The sequence below is a fragment of the Apus apus genome, chromosome 24 (genome assembly GCF_020740795.1).
Source record: "Apus apus isolate bApuApu2 chromosome 24, bApuApu2.pri.cur, whole genome shotgun sequence".
Lineage (NCBI taxonomy): Eukaryota > Metazoa > Chordata > Aves > Apodiformes > Apodidae > Apus > Apus apus.
In genome coordinates, this window is record NC_067305.1 from 2,762,902 (window position 1) to 2,783,845 (window position 20,944).

Consider the following 20,944-nt stretch of genomic DNA (forward strand, 5'->3'; position numbering starts at 1 on the left):
AAAACAACAAAGCCCACATTGAAGATGTTTCCCTTTCCCCCATTTATGTCCCAATATTATATTCTATTTGAAAAGTTCTGCCAGAAAAAATTAAAAAGGATGCAATCAAGGAAATGGAAAAGTTTAAAGAAGATCATAGGATGAGCATGTAAGCTTTGAAAAGCAAATTCAATCAAATCATTTGTCTTCAAATGAGCAAGTGATTGACAGAGGCAGCAAGAATTTTAGGAGTTTGAAAGCTACACGGGTGTGATTGTGTGATTATTCTGGATTAAACAAGGGCATCCACTGGTTGCTGGTGTAGGGTAACTCATGTTTTATGTTCTCACCTTCAAAAATTAAAGATATGTAAATACAAGACCTAAATACCCCACGAGAGCCAAGACTGCACCAGTCCCACCCCTGGTTGCTCTTTAAAAAGAAAAATAAAGGGGAGGGGGGGGTCCTTGTCACTTGAAATGGTGACATTTTCTTCTGATGTGAAAACATGGAGCAGATTGGCCTGTGGTTCCAGCACAAGTGACCCTGGGCCTGGGGAGGACAGGATGGAATCCACCAGTATCCAAAGGGATCTGGGAGCTGCCTGGTGCTGAGCCATGTGCTTGGTCATCCCGTGGAGCCAGGACCAGAGCACTAGAGCAAAATAAACCAAATAGTTCCCTGGGACAGACTCCCTGCTCTGGCTCTGATCAGTCATTAGATGTTTTGAGGTCTGAGCTCCCAAATGTTGTTTGTTTGGAGTGTTCAGGAGCCGATGGTTTATCTCCAAACACACCGTGGAAAAATACTTGCAGTTCCTCCTCCTGGCAGAGCTCACGGGCTGCAGCACCAACCCAGCACCCTGAGCACCCTGTTCCCACCTGGGGGCTCTGGCTTCAGCCCCCCTCCTTTCCCAAGGTCTGTTTTTGGGTGCTGGTGCAGGGGATGCTGCTGCTTTCCCTCCTCGGCACTCGCAGGCGGGAGGAAGCTGTGTGAGATCCTCCTGCTGCCTCCTCCTTCTCTCCCCCCTCTCCCTGCAAACTTGAATGCAAAAAAAAAACCAACACAACCCAACATAAATTCTGAAAAGCTGCTCTTATCTCTGTTTTCCCAGCGTTTTGGAGCTGGTTTAGGCAGGAGAGATTAACAAAGGCAAGGTTATTTACATGGAGGCGACGTGGCTTATGAATGAAACGGTGACAAGTGGAGTTTTTATCACCCCTCAAGGCTTTTGATGTTACTACCTGTCCTTCTCAAATGCATTCAGCATCTGACAGCCCTCTGAGACCAGAGCTTGAAAAATACCTCACCTAGAGGAGTATCGTGGCTTTTTTAGGAGTGGGAAAATTAAAGTGCAGGGAAGGGGAAGCATTCTGTTCAAGGTCACAGAGCAGGCTGGTGGCAGAACCAGAAATAGCACCCAGAAGTTATTAGTTTTTTCTGTATTTCCTTTCCTGTCACTGCTGTTTGCTTGGATACCGAGTGAGCTGGGTGTAAACAGAGGGTTTCCAGCACCAGGCAGCCTCCTTATCTGCCTGATATATCCAGTGATGATGCAACCTGGCACCCAGATTTCTCCCCTGCCTCCGTCGTGCTGCATGGGACTTCACCAGCCCTGTTGAGCAACCTGAGTTTTAAACTTCATAGAATCCCAGACTGGTTTGGATTGGAAGGGAACTTAAAGATCATCTAGATCCAACCCCCCTGCATGGGCAGGGACACCTCCCACCAGCCCAGGCTGCTCCAAGCCCCATCCAACCTGCCCTTCAACACTGCCAGGGATGGGGCAGTCACAGCTTCCCTGGGCAACCTGTTCCTGTGCCTTCCTGCCCTCATGGTGAGGAATCTCTTCCTAATATCTCACTTAAATCCCCCCTCTTCCAATTTAAAACCATTACTCCTTGTCCTGTCTCTGCACTCCCTGCTGAAGAGTCTCTCCCCATCTTTCCTGTAGGTATTGGGAGGTGCTCTAAGGTCTCCCTGAAACCTCTTCACCTTGTCTCTCTACCTGTGTCAGTAACACTAACTAACCCCCATATTATCCTTTATCCATGGTCAGGCCCCCCCTGGAAAAAATAATGGGCCTGTCTTTTTGCTCTCCTTAACCCAGTGAGGAGCTGGGAAAGCCAAGTGTGGCTGCTGATCCTCTGTGACCCACCAGTGGCTTTGTTGACTACTAATTAGATTCTCAGTTTGTGCAGACTCCCCAGTACCAGGGGGGGCTGCCAAGCTGTCAGGCTTTCACCAGCTGTCAGAAGCCACAAGACACCTTTTAATAGCTTCTGTCAGTCCCTCCTGCTGCAGCTCTTTCTTTCTTTCACTGCCTTCTTCCCAGGCAGGGGTGGGTGGGAAGCAAACGTGGCTGGGCTGAACCTCTTGTCCTTAGAGCAGATCTAAGAGGAAGGCAACAGATCTTGGAGCTGTGGGTAACAGGAGGGCTGGTTTTGGAGCCACCCAGTCTCTGTTGGGAGAGGATGCTCAGAACACTCAAACTTCCTCCTCTGTGGGAAGTGAAGAATGGGATGGAAGGAGAGCAGTGAGTCCTTTCATGGCCATTTGCTGAACTGCCAAGGAGCTGCACCAGCTGAGCTCCAGCATCCCACGTGCATCAAGGAGCTACAAGTTCCTTCCTTTGCACACACAGCTCTCAAGAAGGGGGAAGAGCAGGACTTGGGATGCCACCAAGCCCTGGCTTGGCTGCTGGTTCCCTTGGTGCTCCCAGGGTGTCAGCAGAGCTTTCTAAGCACCTTGAGATGGTTTCTCAGAGTGCAGGAATCCTGGGGATGCTGTCAGCTTTTCATCAGCCCAAATGAATGCTGGCAGATGGCACACACAGAGCTGTCATCCCAGCTCTCAGGAAGCACAGGATGGCTTTAGTGGGAAATAAATGATTCTTTATCCAGGATGTTTCACTGATAAACAAAATAATAAATTGCCTTGTACATGTGCCTTGGTGCCCAGTACTTCTCTGTCTGTCTGCCTTGTCTGGAAGTACCAGCTGCAGATTTCACCAGGGTCTTTGTCTCTGGCTTGGTTGTCATCACTAACAGAGCCTGCAGTTTGTAACAAACCTGAACATAGTGTTGGTGATTTATTTTGCCAGCAAACAATCCACCTTCCACCCTGCCTGCCTCTCTCTGGTCTCCTTTGGGAAACCAGATGACAACATTTATCAGCAGAGACAAGTAGGTGATCATTTTGAGACAGCATCACTTCCGAGTGTCCTTTTCTGCCCTTAAAAAGAGACCTTCTGGTGACCTGGAATGCCAAGATCTGACCCTGCCAGAACCATTCTCTAGTAGATCATTCAAATACAACTGGCAACTGATTCACCTTCCTCCTGTAACCTCACCACGCTCTGTTTTTTCTACTCAGAAAGCCCTAGAAAGCTGTGAACCAGAGCCCAGGGCACCAATAACAGGCAATTAAACATCCTTGCAAGAATTAGGGGAATGTGTACACAGAAGGTGATCCCTCTCTTCTGCCTGAGCATCTTCATGTGAGCTTTATAAACCTTCCTCCTTTGCCAACAGCCCCGGCCAAAATGGTGGATGAGAAGCTCAACATGAGCCAGCAACGTGTCCTTGCAGCCCAGAAACCAACTGTGTCCTGGGCTGTGTCACCAGCAGAGTGACCAGCATGGCCAGGGAGGGGGTTCAACCCATTTACTCTGCTCTGGGGAGACCCCACCTGGAGCACTGGGTCCAGTTCTGGAGCCTCTGGCATAAGAAGGACATGGAGCTCCTGGAGAGAGGCCAGAGGAGGCCCTGGAGGTGATCCCAGGGCTGGAGCAGCTCTGCTCTGGAGACAGGCTGGGAGAGTTGGGGTGTTCAGAGTCCTTGCTGCAGGGCAGGCTCAGCCCTGCTCTCCTGCCACCAGCTGTCCCCAGGATGACCCTGCAGGTCCCTTGGGATGCTTGTGGCTGCCCCATCCCTGTAGGTGTTGAAGGGCAGGTTGGATGGGGCTTGTGCAGCCTGGGCTGGTGGGAGGTGTCCCTGCCCATGCGGGGGGGTTGGAGCCTGATGGTCTTTAAGATCTCTTCCAATCTTCACCATCCTGTGACTTTCTGATTCCCAGGGTGGCTGAGGGATGCTGGGTGGGTGGTGGGACAGGGATCTGAGTGACTGGAAGATGTTGGGGGCGTCAGCCCTGGAGGGTGGGAGCAGGACAGAAGGGTGATGGTGTGTCCCTGTTTGGGGACCTTGGCATGGTCAGGGATGGGGCATTGGAGGTGGTGCTTTCTGGGGGTGGTTTTGCAGATTTTGAAGTGATGGTCAATCCCTGTTCTTCTGCTGTTCATGTTTGATTGTCAGGTGTGAGTACAAACCCATACTGGCCACCCCACTTCCCAGATGCAAGCACCAGCTGAGCTCCAGGCACGTGCTTAGATCTGATTAATTATTTTTTGTGCAGGAGCTAAAGATGATAAGGCAGAGGGGGAGTAAAAATGAGTTTTAAATATGCCCTTACTCTTCCAGATCTGAAGTTATCCTCACGATGACACAATCATTTTCCAACTCTACTTTTCAGTTATATTTAGAAACACATTTTCTGTTCCTTCCCCTCTCCTACTCTGTGGAACAATTGTGCAACTTAAGTTTTTCTTCATATAATAATACTGTCTTAAAATTAGCTCCAAGACTCAAAAAGACTCCCCTGTGTAGGAAGGTAACTGCCTTCCTTCCTACCACTTCCCCTGGATCTTCCATTGGGATTTGGTTCCTGTCAGAGGCGGGTTCCTCGGTTCCTTAGGGTGTTGGGCTGATGTCCCTCTGCTCTCCCCAGCAGTGAGCATGCAGAGTTCAGAGGGTGGATCCGACTCAGCAGCTTCTGTGGCTCTTCACCCTTCTGCCCCAGCCCAAGCTCCAGTGGTGCAACCAGTGCCAGCATCTCAGCAGGTAACGTATGCACAGCTTGCCATGGAGAAGAGCCCTGCTTTCTGGGCAGATGTGTTGTAATCTAGGGTTCCTCTGTGAGGGACAGGGTTGTTCATTAGATGGTTGAGGGGAGAACCTGTTGCTGGGCTTGGTGTTCATAAAGGCCATGGATATTTCATGTCTTAGCCCTTGGAATAAAGCAAGATTTCAAACATGGGATTTAGAGTTTAGCTTAGCTACCCAAGGAAGTCGCTTCAGGCCAGTTTGGTGTTTGCTTCAGTTGGGGTGTTCAGCCTGGAGAAGAGAAGACTCCAGGGAGAGCTTAGAGCACCTTCCAGTGCCTGAAGGGGCTCCAGGAAAGCTGGGGAAGGGCTTGGGACAAGGGCAGGGAGGGAGAGGACAAGGGGGGATGGATGAAAACTGGCAGAGGGAGATTGAGGTGAGACATGAGGAGGGAATTGTGGAGTGTGAGGGTGGTGAGAGCCTGGCCCAGGTTGCCCAGGGAAGCTGTGGCTGCCCCATCCCTGGCAGTGTTGAAGGGCAGGTTGGATGGGGCTCGTGCAGCCTGGTCTGGTGTTCCTGCTCATAGCAGGGAGGTTGGATCTAGATGATCTTTAAGGTCTCTTCCAACCTTCACCAGTCTATGATTCCATAATTCTCTATCCTGTTGTTGTTATTTGGTGTGTCAATAAAAGCAAGAGAAAATGAAAGTGTTGAAAGGCATCTCTGCAAATGGGGCACCCAGCTGGGCAGAGGAGAGCTGGAGGAAGCACCAGTGTGAGGAGAGGATGGAGGAGGAGCCACATTCTGGTCTCTTCCTTTGGCAGGTGGATCCTGACATTTTAAACTGGGGAGGGGGGATTCAGGATTCTTGTCCATGGATTCAGGGAGGTTGGATCTAGATGAGCTTGAAGGTCCCTTCCAACCAAAGCCTTTCTATCACTCTATGGATATGATGCACTTGGGAGGTCTCCTGGCTGGGAGGAATGGTAGGTTCAGCTGATGAATGAAACCTGCAAAATGGGAAGGGTTAAGTACAGCTGGTTCCTTTTTATGCCTTTTGGGGAACTATCAAGAGGAGTTTCTGTCGCAGGAAGCCGGAGGGATAAGAGGATGGGTGGGTGTAACTTGGCTACACCCACTTCTCTCCAATTCCCAAGTGAGCAGAAGTCACTGCCATTGGATGCTGGTGAAAAGGAACAATTAAAAATTGAGGCAGGAGCATTGGATTGACCAGGAGACGTGGACATTCCCATCGTGTGGTCCGGGGTGTGTTTGGCCAGCTCTCGGTCACCCTTCAGCCTTCCCATCTCCCATGCTCTGGGTTTCTTGTTGCTGTTGTGATACCGTGGATACCCCTGATCAGCAGCCTCAAGTATCTTCAGGATCATCAGTCATTTGTATGAATTTGTGACACCTTGTTAAAGAAGCTGAGAAAACCCATCCCTTTGGATGATGAAATTACCCATCCGGGCTTTGCTGGTGCTGTTGTCATGACACGTCGTGTTGAGTGGAACTCTGTGGATTAAGGATGACCCAGAAGACTGTGGAAGATTGAGGAGGAGGAGCATCCAGAGCCATCCCTTCTCAGCAGCAGGACAAAGGCAAAACTGAGGATGAACTACTGGCAGCATGGCTGGTGTGAGGCTGAAGGCTTTGGTGGTGTTGATCACTGGTCTACCTTCCAGTGTGAGAGGAGGCTGTATGAACAGGATGGCTTCATCTTACAGGTTGGAGATGATTCATTAATTTGGTTGAGAGGTAACAGGAGGAACTTTGCAGGTGGGGACAAATTCCACAAGTAGCTGAGCTGCTCAGCTGTGCCTGAGGAGATGTGTTCTTTGTTGAGAGCAACCACAGAATCGTTCAGGTTGGAAAAGACCTGTAAGATCATCCAGTCCAACCTCAGTGACAGAGAATGGGTAAAAGGCAGGAGAGACTTTAGTTGAGGTGACAATGTCAAGGCCAGACTTGAAAAAGGGCTTTGAATGTTCCCCTGGTGCCCTGGTTGCAGCTTCTTTTGGAGAGAAAATGGACAAAGTGTCCGTGTCCTCATCCCCAGCTCAGCTGAAGGATCTCCAGTGTGTCCAGACTTACTGAAGGTCAGCCTGGGGGCTGGTGATGCAGACACTGCCTAAAAATCTGGACAATTGGCATATTCCTGGAATCCAGCTGGAATAGAATTAATTGTTGGCTGGTTACAAAGGGCAGTTGGGAGGGTGTCAGGGGGTTAAAAAGCATGAACAGATACGTGGAAGGTAGGCAGGGATTGTCAAGGTGTCTCCTAGGATTCATGTGAGGTTGTTTTGCAGCTTTTTGTGGGGTTGGCCCAATCTGCTGGGTATTTTTAAAGCCTCAGAGGGTGACAGTCTCCACAGGGAGTGACTATCTCCTTGGAGAAGGTCCTCATCAGTTTAAAAGGCCATACTGATGTTTGGCTTGAATGTGATATCAGGTCCCTGGCCCTGTTCCCATGGGCCCTGCTGGATCTCTTCTTCCCATCCACCACGTCCCCATTGCTTGTTTTGCTGGATCTGCAAGGTGCTGAGCACTCTACAAGGTGTGTGTCCACCCTCAAACTGGATGCTGAGCATAACACCCAGAGCTGGGAGATGATGGAAACGAGAGGGAAGAAGTAGAGCAGAGGCTGAGCACTGCAAGGCAACACAAAGTGTTTCTGTGCCCTTGGTGGCCCTGAAGGGAGAGCAGAACCATCTCAGCTTTGGGGCTGGTAGAAACCAGAAGGGTTGAGACATGTTGGAGAGAGTGGAGAGTCACAGGAGGCAGAGCATGGTCTGGTGTGGCAGCTGGTAGAGAGGAGACTTTGCAGCCCTAGGAGGAAAATGGGAATGTCTGAGGAGTGGTTCTTGTTGAGCTCCTCCCAAACCTCACGTTGAGCTCCTCCCAAACCTCACGTTGAGCTCCTCCCATCAATCAGCTTTTTGCTGGCATCTCCTCATGTGGAGACTTAAAGTTGATCCATGGCAGAAAATGTGGATCCAGCTTTTCCCAAGCTGGGGGCACTGATGTCCAGTGCAAATTGCACGGGGAGGCTGGGGAGCACAGGGAGGCTCAGGGGCACTGCAGCCTGTGGAGCAGGAGGCAGGAGTTCCACGGGGGTTTGAAAGGGGTAACTCAGATGTGTCACAGACTGGAAGTAACTGTTCCTGTATCTTCTTGCAGAGGGTTCTGGTCCAAGCAGCAGGCTCTGCTCCCAAAGGGGCGCAGATGCAGCAGATCTCTGTTCCCAGAGTGCAGCAGGTTCCACAACAGGTAATATCTCCAGGGTGAGACACCACCCAGGGGCCCCTGTGTCAGCAGGACCCCCCCACCCCCCATGACATTTGAAACTGCTCTTCATCAAAGAGTTGTGTGCAATTAGAGAACTGGAGCTGAGTGTGAGAGCAACTTGCTGCAGCTCTGCCTTGCTTAGACTGATGGCAAAAGAAAACTCAAAGAGATTTGGAGTTTAGAACCTTTCCTGTGGCAGTTCTTCCATCCATTTGAAGATCTGGTGGCTGCTTTTAATTGCCATTGCAAAGAGGTCCTCCTCTCTCAGGGTTTTTGGAGGGGCAGAGTGGTTGGGATTATTTTTTTCATGACACAAATACATGAATTGGTTGCATGTGGCTTCACAGAAAGGTGACAGAGCCCTGCAAGTGGGGTTTTTTTACCTCAGCTTTTGCCTTTTGCAGTCCATGTTTCCTAAGAAACCAGGCACGTGTGGACACGCTCCTTGGTGTGGACAGTGAGTCTGACTCTCTTGACTTTTTCCTCTGGCAATTTTTTTCTATTTGGTTGCTCAGTTTCAGGGAGGAAAAAAATCAACCAAGAAAACTTGACAGAGGGCAACTCCCTCCCTCCTAGAGCAATGGAGAAAGGGGGCTGGGGTGGAGGTGGACACTGCCAGCCTCCTGTCTGAAGGAAAGGTTGCAGGATGATCTCACCCTTATGAGTCAGCAGAGAACCAGCCCTGAGACATGGGTGCAGAGGAAACCCAGCTCCATTGTTTTCCACTGCTGGTGGAGCAGCTCCTTATTTCTTTCTTAGAATTTGACCTTTTCCAAAAAAAATGCCTCCCTTGGGATTCCTGGGCATGTGGGTGTTTTGGTTCTTTTGTTTTGCTTTTTCAAAGCAAGCCTAAATGTCAAGGTAAGGTTGAAAGTTGTGGAGGGATGTAATGGGTGATTTAACTCCCTGTTCCTGGGCAGTAACATCTGTTTCTGGTCCTTGTTTCAGGTGCAATCTGTGCAGCATGTCTATCCATCCCAGGTCCAGTATGTGGAAGGAGGAGAAGCTGTTTATACCAATGGAACCATGTAAGAGTCTCTTGTTGGCTGTAGCAGTTCCCTGTTCCCCTCCCAGCTGGGTTGAGCCCTTTGGTCCTCCCAGCTCCTTCCACCTGGTGCTGCTGCTGGAAGGAGGAAGAGGAGGAACAACAACAAACCCTTTTTGTGTGTGTGTGGGGGGAGTTTCAGCCAGACTCCAGCCTCCCTGGTCTCCAGGGAATCACAGAATCATATCATAGAATGGTTTGGGTTGGAAGGGACCTTACAGATCATCAACCTAGGGAGGTTTAGATTAGATATCAGCAAACATTTCTTCACTGAAGAGGTGATTAAGCACTGGCACAGGCTGCCCAGGGAGGTGGCTGAGTCTCCATCCCTGGAAGTGTTTAAGAAACATAGATCAGAGAATCACAGGGGTTGGAAGGGACCTCTGAAGATCATCGAGTCCAACCCCCATGATGTGGTGCTTGGGAACATGTTTTAAGTACTGGACTTGGTAGAGTTGGGTTAGTGGTTGGTAGAGTTGGGTTATGGTTGGACTCAATGATCTTGAAGGTCTTTTCCAAACAGAATGATTCTGGGATTCTGTGATCTAATCCCAACCCCCTGCATGGGCAGGGACACCTCCCACCAGCCCAGGCTGCTCCAAGCCCCATCCAACCTGCCCTTCAACACTGCCAGGGATGGGGCAGCCACAGCTTCCCTGGGCAACCTGGGCCAGGCTCTCACCACCCTCACAGGGAAGAACTTTTTCCTCATGTCCAACCTGAATGTGGAAATCAGAGTGAGAATGGGGTTTGGCTTCTTCAGGAGGGAAAAGAGAAGGGTTGCTAGTTGGAACAAACCTTAGCACTCACATGGTGATGGGGTATTGGTGAGAGAACAGCTTAAAATCATAGACTCATAGAATGGTTTGGATTGGAAGGGACCCTCAAGATCATCTAGATCCAACCCCCCTGCATGGGCAGGGACACCTCCCACCAGCCCAGGTTGCTCCAAGCCCCATCCAACCTGCCCTTCAACACTGCCAGGGATGGGGCAGCCACAGCTTCCCTGGGCAACCTATTCTAGTGTCTCACCACCCTCAGAATTCCCTCCTCTCCACCTCCTGACCCTGTTGTCTCCTTTGACAGACGAGCCACCTACTCCTACAACACAGAAGCTCAGATTTACGCCCCCAGCAGCGCAGCCTCCTATTTCGAGCCGCAGGGAGGAGGTGGAGCTCAGGTGACTACAGCGACATCCTCTCCTACAGCCATTCCCTCTCACAACATGGTGGGCATCACCATGGACATTGGGGGAAGTCAGATCCTCTCCGGCTCGGGAGCCTATCTCATTCATGGGGGGATGGAAAACACTAGACATTCTCTGTCACATACTTCACGCTCCTCTCCAGCAACGGTATGTAGCCCTGCAGATGTTGAAGCTCAGGGGCCAGGAATTGTGCCAAGGGGACTGAAAAGCCTTCAGAAAATCAAATAAAGTCCTGTCTGTGAACATGTCTAGAACCTGCCATGCCAAGGCAAGGGAGAGAATAGACACTGGTGTACTACAGGGAGTTCTTCAGCAGGAGTTGGGGACGTCTCTCTTGCTGGTGGGCAGAGGCTTTGTCAAACTTTCTTCCCTTTCAAACTGCTCTCATTGAAATTGTGCAGCAAAGAAGAGAAAATTCTCATTTTGGGGTGGTTTTGTTTTTTTTTCATTCCCTGAGCAAATTACTTTGGCTTCCCCGTTCAAAAGAATTGCCTGTGTTTACATTTTTGAACAAGCAGGACGTCTGACCATGGGCCTTGGCTTCCCCACAGCAAAGAAATATACCAGTGTGTTTTTCTTTCTGAAGGGACCTGAAAAATCCATCATTAACCCACTGGGTAATTAGCACAGAAGGTCTGTCAAGCTGATCATGCCCAATGTGCAGTGATTGAAAAGCCTTTGTGTATCTCCTACACCATTGTGTATTCTGCCCGTGCCATGTGCTGCAGCAAATGTGTTGTAGGGATAATGCTGATCAAACAGAGATGTTGAAAACCCTTAATTATGATTTTGTTTTTGGAATGGTGTCCCTCCAGCTGTCAGTCGAGGTGCCAGGTTGGGAGAAACACAGCTGGACACATGTGTGGGACTGGGGGGAAACACCTGTGAACCCAGACCAGCTGGAGCTGCCAGGGCTTTTCCTGGAGAACCTCCCAGCCCTTGGTAGCAGCTGCAGCCAGGAATGGGTTGGAGCTCTGCTCACCTTCCTTTCCAGACTGATTTAGGTGTATTTATATGTTTATATTGAAACATAATTACAAATATAGGTGTGATTCAGAGTATGTGGCCAGATTTTAAAATATAAACAACAACACCACCCAGGGAGAAAACCAGTTGCTACTGGACACTCTTGGACATCCTGCCCCTTAGGTTGTGTTTTGTTTTCCCCCTGAGTTTTAGAACACAGACTTGATGGTTTTTTGAATCTTTTTACCTTGAAAGGTTGGTGACAGAATAAACGTGCTCTGCCTGAGGTAGAAGCAGGGGAAATGTGCTCAGCTTTGGGTGGAAAATGACTTCTGGAACAGCTGGGGTCCCTCTCTCGTGTGTGTGTTTGTGTGTATTTAACTGTTCACAGTTAAAAACTGTTCACAGTTTTTGTTTGTTTGCTATTTTGAAGGAAGTAGCTGCTGATGTTGTCACCTGTGTGGGGCTGCACCTTTGCAAAGCACAACGTGACTTTGGTTTGGTTTGTTATTTCTGTTGCCCTGGTGATGGGCACAATGGAAAAGGCCCAGGTAGAATATGTGTCAGTAGAAATGTCCCATGAACAGATGGAGCTTGTGGCTGTCTAGCACATGAGATCAAAGTGGTCAGGAAAAAAAGAATGGAGGGAGTTACCTTTATGAAAATGCATCTGAGGTAAATTCACTTCGTTGCCTGTGAGGAGGAACTTTCAGAAAGGATTTTAACACAAAATGTCTGTGGCTCTTTTGAAAGGGTTCCAGAGAGTGAAGGAGTGGATGGAAGACACCCTAGGGATGTGTCTGTGGGTGGCTGTCAGTTAGAATCATGGAATGGTTTGGGTTGGATGGGACCTTAAAGATCATCCAGTCCCAACTCCCCTGCATGGGCAGGGACACCTCCCACCAGCCCAGGCTGCTCCAAGCCCCATCCAACCTGCCCTTCAACACTGCCAGGGATGGGGCAGCCACAGCTTCCCTGGGCAACCTGGGCCAGGCTCTCACCACCCTCACACTCCAGAATTCCCTCCTCATGTCTCACCTCAATCTCCTTCTTCCAGTTTTCATCCATCCCCCCTTGTCCTCTCATAAGCCCTTGTCCAAAGTTCCTCTCCTGTGTTCTCCCAGCACAGACCAGAGTCAGAGGGGGACAGGGCAGATCCATGAGAACTGCTTTGGATTTCACAGCATGGTGGGTGGATGGGGAGTGGAAGGCTTAAGGAGAGCAAGGACAACACCACATCAGTGGTTGGAACATTATTTTTCATTGCAGTGCCTGAAGCAGAGGACAGGGAAGGCTGGTGTCCCAGAGGCTGGAGAAGCTGTAGTCCTGGCAAAATGGATTTGGGGCAGAATTAAGAGCTTGGTGGAGAGGGAGTAAAAGTACATCTCATGCAGGTGTAGCCAAGGAAGACGTGGTGTTTGCATGTGGCTTTGGGGGTGAAGTGCAAAGGGGATGGAAGCCAAAGTGTCCAGCAATGGGGGGGTTGGCTGCTGGGAATGGAGAAGGGTCTGGAGGGCTTGAATGCTTGAGGCAGAGCTGGCCCTGAGACCTCAGAAGGGAAAGCAAGGAGAGCATCTTCAGAGGAGGCAAAGAACAAGGCAGCACTTCAGAATTAGCAATGGTATCAGAGCTGCCCCTGGAGGTTGAGGATGTTTGGTGAAGACTGAATGTACCCTAAGATGTAATCTTCAGTTATTTAAAAAAACTCATCCTCTATATCTGCTGGAATGATGATGTTCAGCTCCAGCAGGTGGGCTGAAGCAGCACATGAAGTTCAACATCAGTGCCCACAGAGCAGAATGAATCTTCACTTAAACTAGATGATACCAAGAGGGGAGATCCTTGAGGCCTCCCATGAGTGGGTCCTCAGAGCTCCTCCCTTCATGCTCCTCACCATTTAAGAGCTCTTAGTCTTTCCCCTGTAGGATATTTTTTCTGCAGATGTCAAGTGTCCATTTGCATGGGACACTTACCAAGGAGCCAGAAGGTTTGGCAGTGTTTCCAGGCTTGTGTAAGAGGAGTTGCTCAACTGGCACTGGGCTGCTCCTTGAGCAGAGGAAGGAAATGGTGTCTCCCTCTAACACTGACTCATTTCCTGAAGGCTGCATCAGCAATCAGCCCTTGGTTCCTCATGGTGCATCACAGTGTGCTAGACATTTTTTCTCAAAGCCCACTGACACGTAGTCTCAGACTGACCCTTTTATGAATTCTGTGATGACTTCTTGAGAAGTACCCCAGGGGTGGCACTTTTGGATGGAAACCAAGGGACGTGGAGGTGCTTGGACAGAGTGTCCTGCTCAGACATGGACATGGCACAGACTGTGTCTTTGGTTGTTGAGTGTTCAGAAGTGAGGTCTGATTTGTTCTGTTCTCCCACCTTCCTGGCAGAGCTGGGTTTGTAAATGGCTGGTTTTATCTCGATCTTTATCTCCACCATGTTGTAAGTCAGGTCAGACCGGAGCACAGGGAGCTGTGGAGGAGGCCATGGTGTGCAGATGTGATGCCTTCAGCTTGTGCTCACAGATGAGCACAGGACCATGCCTGTCAAATGAGGACAGATGCTGGAGATAACTGCTGCCTGCAAGGCTCACTGGCTGGTGTGGGCTGCCCTGTCCTGCCTGCACTAACAGGTCCCAGATAACAGGGCTTTGAGAACATCTACTGGAGAGAAACAGCAGGTTCTGCTCCTGCCAGGCCCTTTTGGAGGGGGGATTTTTGAGTTTGTTTTTATGGTGGTTTCTTTTTTTCTCACTTGCAAAAGGCTTATGCTCAGGAGCAGCAGAGCTCTGGGTCCAGCAGCTCTCCATGAAGAGATTGTCAAGGGAGCCCCAGGGGCAGGAAGGAGAAGACAAGAAGTGTTCAGGGGAGGGTCCAGGCATGAGGCAGCAGCCATAACTGGGCTGAGTGTAGAAGAGAAGCTCTTCAGAGGGAAGCACAGGGGCTCTTCAGGGGCCAGAAAGCTGCACCAGGACTCCACTTGCAGAGGCTCTGAGCTCAGGGGCCACGAGCAGCAGCAAGAAGTGCCTTCCCAGGGGAAGGAGGTCGCTTCCTGAAACCCCTCTTCTTCCTTCAGGGTCCCCTCACAGTTCTCTTCAGGAACAAAGAGCTCTTATCCACTCCAGCTCCTCATGCTGTGTGTCAGCCCTCCTTGTGCCCCTGTCTTATTTAGTTGCCAGCAGTTTGAGATCAAGATGTTAAGCAGCAACAACAACCAAAGCCATGACTTCCAGTTCTTGAAAGATCTGGGTAAAACTCCCCATTCTCTGGAGCAGATCTTTCACCTGCTGCTACATATCTGGCTGGGGGTGGTTCTGAAACGGGCAGGAAGGGGAAAGGAGAAGGAAAAAAGACTCCTCTTTTGCTGGGCAGTGGAAGATAAAAGCCTCCTGGTCTTGCTCTTTCACCCTCCCAGGGATTCTGTTTGTGTTGTTTGCATGCGACCCAATAACGCCTCCGCAGCTTCATCCCATAAGGACTCACCTGTTTGCCTCTTCTTCACAAGCTTGTTGATATAAAGCATTAATCATTCAAATATTAATAAAGAAACAATAATCCTGGCTGTTGCTAACTATCTGATTTCCTTTCTTTTTCTTTTGTTTCCCCTCCCCACCCCCCTTTTTTTTCTCCCCCCCCCCCCCTCCCCCCGTGCACATTTTCTTTAGCTTGAAATGGCGATTGAAAACCTACAAAAAAATGAAGGGATTACATCACACAAAAGCAGTTTGCTCAACAGCCATGTAAGTTACAAATGGAATTTACAACCCTTTCCCCCCCCCCCCCCACTTTGGTAGGAGCATTCTCTTGGTAGCCCTTTGGTGTATTACTCAACAGCACGAGCCACTCAAAGCAGCCTTTGGTGCCCAAAGCAGCCTAAGAAACACCAACCTGCAAAAAAGGGCCCTGATGTTCGTGGTTGTTTATGAGATGCTCTGGATTCTGGGAACTGCCTCTCCCCTCTGTTTGATTTAGTTCATCTGCCTTGCAATGGGAATTGCTGGCAATTAGATAAACACATTGGAGGAAGTTCTTTTCCTTTCACTGGCATTGAAAGATGGCTGGAAAATAACTTGGTGTGAATCATGAGACATGTCCCTTAACCTGCTCCTCTGGGTGCCTTAATTCCTCTCTCTGGGCCTCAGGGAGACCCTTACTGGTACAAAGCCATGCTAAATCCGTTTGCTAGACCTCTCTCTTCTCACTGTGCCAACAATTTCCCTGCTTTGTGTGAAGTTCCTGCTCTTCTACTGGCCCTTCTGCACCGTGGTTTATGGCTCCCATGCTCCAGGGTGACCACACGCTCCTGGGAGGTCTGGAAGGTCTGGTTCAAGTCATTGGACTTGCCTTGGCTCCAGAGTGTGTTGGATGAGGCTGAAGCATGCTCTGCACTGACAAATCACGTTGTCCAAAGTTTTACTTCTTTATTCTAACAGATTTCCTTTTGCTTTGTGTTTGGGGCCAGATTTGTTGTTCTTAGGTCCTGCAAGAACAGTCTTTGCCTTCTTCACCCTCCAGAAATAGCCTGAAACGGAAGGAACATTAAGCCTAATGGTCTGATTTTCTCCAGCTGATGTCAGACTCCAAACCTGGGCTCCTGGATGAGCTTGGTCTTGATTTCAACCTCTAGGTTCCCTGTTGTAGTTGGGGAAACACAAACCTACAGCATCAGGCTGGTCGTTCCTGTTCTGAGCACCTCGCTCCCAGGCCCTGCCTGTGCTGTGCCCCAAGTGCCACCCACCCTGGTCCAAGGGCAACTCTGCAGAGTTTGCCCCTTGTTTGTCCCAGTGCAGAGAGGGACAGAGCAGAGCAGGATGGGGTGGGTAGTGATGTGGTGTTGAAGGAGGTTTGGAAAAAAAATCAGGAAAAGGGCAGAGGAGCAAAAGTGGAGACACAGAAGAGATTTCATCTGCCCACAGGCTGTGCAGGATGGAGTTGGGGCCTGATCCAGGCTCAGATCAGATCTTCCCCACCCTTGCCTTGCAGGGTAGATGTCTCTTTTCTCAGGACATGGTTCATAGTTTGAAGCAAGGCTGAAGTTCTCTGACAAATTCTAAAGGGAATAAACTCCCTCCTGAGCGTGTGTGTGCACATCAGGGACATGGTTTAAGCACTGGGCTTGGTGGAGTTGGGTTAATGGTTGGTAGAGGTAGGTTATGGTTGGACTTAATGATCTTAAGGGTCTTTCCCAACCAGAAGGATTCTGTGATCTTCAACCAGGTCAGGTTGCACTATTAGTTGTGACTTAATTGCTTTTACTCTTAAGGTTGCAGAGTTTTTTATTAAATGTTCTGTCCCTCCTTTTATCTTTCACATTTGGCAAATCTGTCAGTTCTTGGGATAATGGTTCAATTTGGTTGTTGTCATCAGGTGTTTCAGGCCAGGGCTCTTTGGTTGGGGTTGTGGGTTTTTTTTGGTTTGGTTATTTCTTTATTTTTTTTAGAAAAGAAACAAAAAGTGTCACAGTCAACAGGGAATGTTTTACATAAAGCTGCTTAGGCAAAGTTAATGTGGAGTGAAGCCACACTTGATAATTTAATTTAGCATCAAATACCCTCTGAGAGGTTATTTAAGTGCACTTGAGAGATCAAATTTGGGAGGTGAAGCTCATGTTAATACCCCAGTGACATATGATGTTTCTAATGGAATCTTGTCAATCTGTGGCTGTTCCTGGGAAACAAGTGCACTCCAGAGCCCAGGGCAGAGGATTATTTCATTGCCAATGATCAGTTTGCAGATGATCCAAAGGAATTGGTGAAAAATAACTACCATTTTTTGTCCCCAAGTGCCCAAAGGTGGATATTCCAGGAAGGAGTTGGATGCTATAACCTGCTGTTCCTTAGTATTTATAGGAGTAGGGGGAAGATTTTTATTTTTCCTCACTTTCTGTAAAACAAACAGAAAAAAACCTCAAATCACCCCCCCCAAAAACCCACTGGACTTCTTCCCTCTGGGTGAATGTCTTAGGTGGGTGTTGCTGGAGTTTTCCCCCTGAGGAAAAGATCTGCCCCCCAACTGGGATTTAGGTGGAAACACCTAAAATGAGACTGAAGAGAGAAATGGGAGAAGTGTTAAAGGGAATAATTTTCCCTTGGCTGGGGGAGGAATGTGATCATCTTCTGCAGGATGAATCTCCTGCTTGGTGGAGAAAGGTGGGTGGTGCTGGAGTTGGTGCTCATGAACTTGGGTGGTTCCAAGCTGAAGTGGGAGCTGAGCTGACAGGCTTTTGTTCCAGAAAAGAGACTTTTCAAGAAAATCTGTAGGTTTTGATGAAAGTTGGGGTATGTCAGGGAACTCCTGGTATGAGTGAAATGTTTCTCCCTCTTGCTGAGCTCAGGGTGCTCAGCAGGCACATGGGTGGTCCAGAGTCCCTCCTACATCTGAGCTGGCCTGAGCTGGGACTTGGTAACTTGCTCCTTTGGTCTCAGATGAAAACACCTGAAATATGAACCATGAACCTGTTCCTTTAGTGGTTTCTTTTCCATGGAAGTGCCCAAATGGAGAAAAGTGAAGAGAACTCAATGGAGTGAAATGTCAGGGAGGTCACTGTCCATTTGTATTTTCACAAAGTCATTGATATAAAACCTGAGGAATTAGGACCCCAAAGATTCACCAAGAGTAGAAAAGAACCAGATCCTGGAGTAGGAATGGAGGGGACTTAAGCACAGGCCAACTTTTGTACATCCATGGGGAAATCCCCCTGGTTTCTAGACCAACTTTGTGCTTCATCCCAATGTGTGCTTGAACTTGGTGTTTGAAGGAGATGATGTGGTTGATCTTTTGGCATCCAGAACCTGAGTCTGTGTTAACCACTGCTCTGGTGGGAATGCAGCTGCTTCTGGTGGAGCTGGGCCTGATGCACGAGGGATGGAGGTTTGGGGGTGGAGAGGGGAGTCCTGAAAATGTTAACCCCAAATGTCCCTAATGACCAGGAAAGGGCTCTTATCAAAGCTATTGAATTGAGTCCCTTGGTGCATCTAATTCCTTCAAAACTTCACTTCTTGTCTTGCTGCTGAAGTCATTTAGCCAATTAAAGGAGTTTGGGTCTTTTTGTATCTTAATTCCTGCCCTTTCAGTCCAGCCAGGTGTAAATAATTTGTATCTGAGTGCAAATTTTAATCAACAGAAATGTCAGAAGTAGTTCAGGCAGTCAGTTTTGAAAACCAGATGGAATCCCTCAGATTTTGAAGGTTGCTTTGCTAACCATCAGTTTTATTGTTGATTGATCAGTTGCAGACGGGCCCGTTTTCAGATTAACCAAGATTTTGCAGCATATTTGGTTCCATTGAAATTTATTCCTTTATAAATATCTCAACAAGTATCTTAACAACTTTTTTTCTTAGAAGCCATGAATTCTTGCAGCTTAATTTTGGCTCTGCAGGGTTGAAACTAAAGCTGGACACTGAGCTGGCAGGTGGACCCTGCGCTGGCGGGTGGACTTTGTTTTAATGCTTGCAAAATCTGACAGCATTTTTGTTGGGTTCTTAGCTTTGGGCTGGGGGTTCTTTTCTAAAAATACAACTGGCTTAAGAGATACAAAATGATTTCTATAAATGAACTACCCAGCATTAAGTTCTTTTGAACTCAGATGAGCTCTCCTGATGCTGAAGCATTGACGTTGTTCGACGCAGCCCGTTCCAGCCCTCTTTAGACTTTCATGTGTTCTTTCTCTCTTTGTTTTCCACACATGAAGCTCCAGTGGTTGTTGGACAACTATGAGACAGCAGAAGGTGTCAGCCTTCCCAGGAGCTCTCTCTACAACCATTACCTGAGGCACTGCCAGGAGCACAAACTGGATCCAGTGAACGCCGCTTCCTTCGGGAAACTGATCCGGTCGGTGTTCATGGGCCTGAGGACTCGTCGCCTGGGAACCAGGTTGGTGTGAATCTACATTTGTGCAGAGTCATGGAATTGTTATGGTTGGAAAAAGACCTCTGGGATCATTGAATCCAACCATCCACCCAGAGGGAAAAAAAAAAAAAAGGCTCCAAGGAGACCTTGGAGCACCTGCCAGTGCCTGAAGGGGCTCCAGGAAAGCTGGGGAGGGGCTTGGGACAAGGGCAGGGAGGGAGAGGACAAGGGGGGATGGATGAAAACTGGCAGAGGGAGATTGAGGTGAGACATGAGGAGGAGATTCTGGAGTGTGAGGGTGGGGAGAGCCTGGCCCAGGTTGCCCAGGGAAGCTGTGGCTGCCCCATCCCTGGCAGTGTTGAAGGGCAGGTTGGATGGGGCTTGGAGCAGCCTGGGCTGGTGGGAGGTGTCCCTGCCCGTGCAGGGGGGTGGATCTAGATGATCTTTAAGGCCCCTTCCAACCCCAAACATTCTATGGTTCTATAATCTTCCCATGGGAAGCACCATTGGATTTCAGGTCCCTCTGTCATGATGACCCAGCAAGCAAATCTGAAGCAACCCCAGTGAGGGGGGGAGCTCTGAGTACCCTGTGCAGATCCCTGGGCTCCATCGCCTCCCTCTGAGGCCTCAGCTCAATGTTGTTAGTGACACACTGGCCAGTGCCAAGGTGGAAATGCTGTCACTGTGTATCCATGGCTGCAGAGCTGTCCTTCTCCCTCCCAAAAGCAGTCACTTGGGGATTGAAAAATGCCAGTTTGGTGGAAAAACTTCAGCTGACACATCTCTCTGATGTGATGGAAAGATGTTCTCCTGAGGAGCATCACAGCAGCTTTACTGACCAGCAAGGAAAAATGAATCACAGCCTCTTTTGCTTGCAGAAACCTTCCAGTTTTCACAAAAACTACAACAATGCCCAACTCCAAGAACAAAACCACATCAAAGCTGTTGCTGTTCCTGTGAAAGTGCTGGCTACCCAACCACATTTTTCTTACCATACTTGACTATTCAGCCAGGCTTGTTTTATCAAGATGGAAGTTTGTTTTTTTATGGGGGAAAAAAGCCACGTCCTTAAACCCTAATCAAACAGCAACGTGTCCCCTGAGGTCTTTCTGTCATTCTGTTTAGTAACACTTTGTATTGTACCACTTGTCTCTTCTGCTCCAGTTGCCATGGGTTACTTGGAACAAGCCTTGCTGGGTTTTACATGTGGATGTCACTGAACTTTGTGACATGTGGTTTTGCATTTCCAGGGGGTGATGGCATCTCTGGTTAGTTCATTAGTTTTGGCCTTTCAAACAGGGCTTGGCAGCAGAGCAACGTGTGCTGGAAGGAGGAGGGTGTAGTGTCCAAACAAGAGTAAATTGCAGGGCTCTGGTGTCCCCTCATCAACTGGTTTCCACCCAGTGACTTCAACTCTTGATCCTTCCAGGGGAAACTCCAAATATCATTATTATGGGATCCGTCTGAAGCCGGAGTCTCCGCTGAACCGCCTGCAGGAGGACACCCAGTACATGGCCATGAGGCAACAGCCCATCCACCAGAAGCAGAGGTAGGTGGTCCTGGAGACTTGGAGCTGGCTGGTGGTGCCCCCAGTGCTGCTCTGGGCAAGGGGACTTTCCCCAAAATAGCTGCAGATCCCACCTTGGGGCTTGGCTTGGGAGCGTGTGGGGAGGGAGCTGCAGGTCAGTGACCACTGAGGAGCTGGACTTGATGATCTCAAAGGTCTTTTCCAGC

The 20,944-nt window shown here is 49.1% G+C and overlaps 1 protein-coding gene across 7 annotated transcripts in view; it reads left to right on the forward strand.

The window, feature by feature from the left end:
- Nucleotides 1-20,944, forward strand: part of RFX2 (regulatory factor X2) — a 63,958-nt gene that overhangs the window by 30,898 nt on the left and 12,116 nt on the right. For 3 of the 7 annotated variants that reach the window (XR_007891589.1, XM_051639744.1, XM_051639740.1), the window contains exons 1-7: nucleotides 6,158-6,586; nucleotides 8,040-8,129; nucleotides 9,096-9,175; nucleotides 10,279-10,546; nucleotides 15,028-15,102; nucleotides 19,053-19,234; nucleotides 20,640-20,759. Coding sequence is in view for 6 of the 7 variants with exons in the window: in XM_051639744.1 (XP_051495704.1) it covers nucleotides 6,473-6,586; nucleotides 8,040-8,129; nucleotides 9,096-9,175; nucleotides 10,279-10,546; nucleotides 15,028-15,102; nucleotides 19,053-19,234; nucleotides 20,640-20,759 (929 nt within the window). In the remaining variant the exon portion in view is untranslated. Of the gene's footprint in view, nucleotides 1-4,764; nucleotides 4,878-6,157; nucleotides 6,587-8,039; nucleotides 8,130-9,095; nucleotides 9,176-10,278; nucleotides 10,547-15,027; nucleotides 15,103-19,052; nucleotides 19,235-20,639; nucleotides 20,760-20,944 lie in introns of those variants that run through there. The other 4 variants (XM_051639745.1, XM_051639741.1, XM_051639746.1 and 1 more) reach the window with 3 other exon arrangements.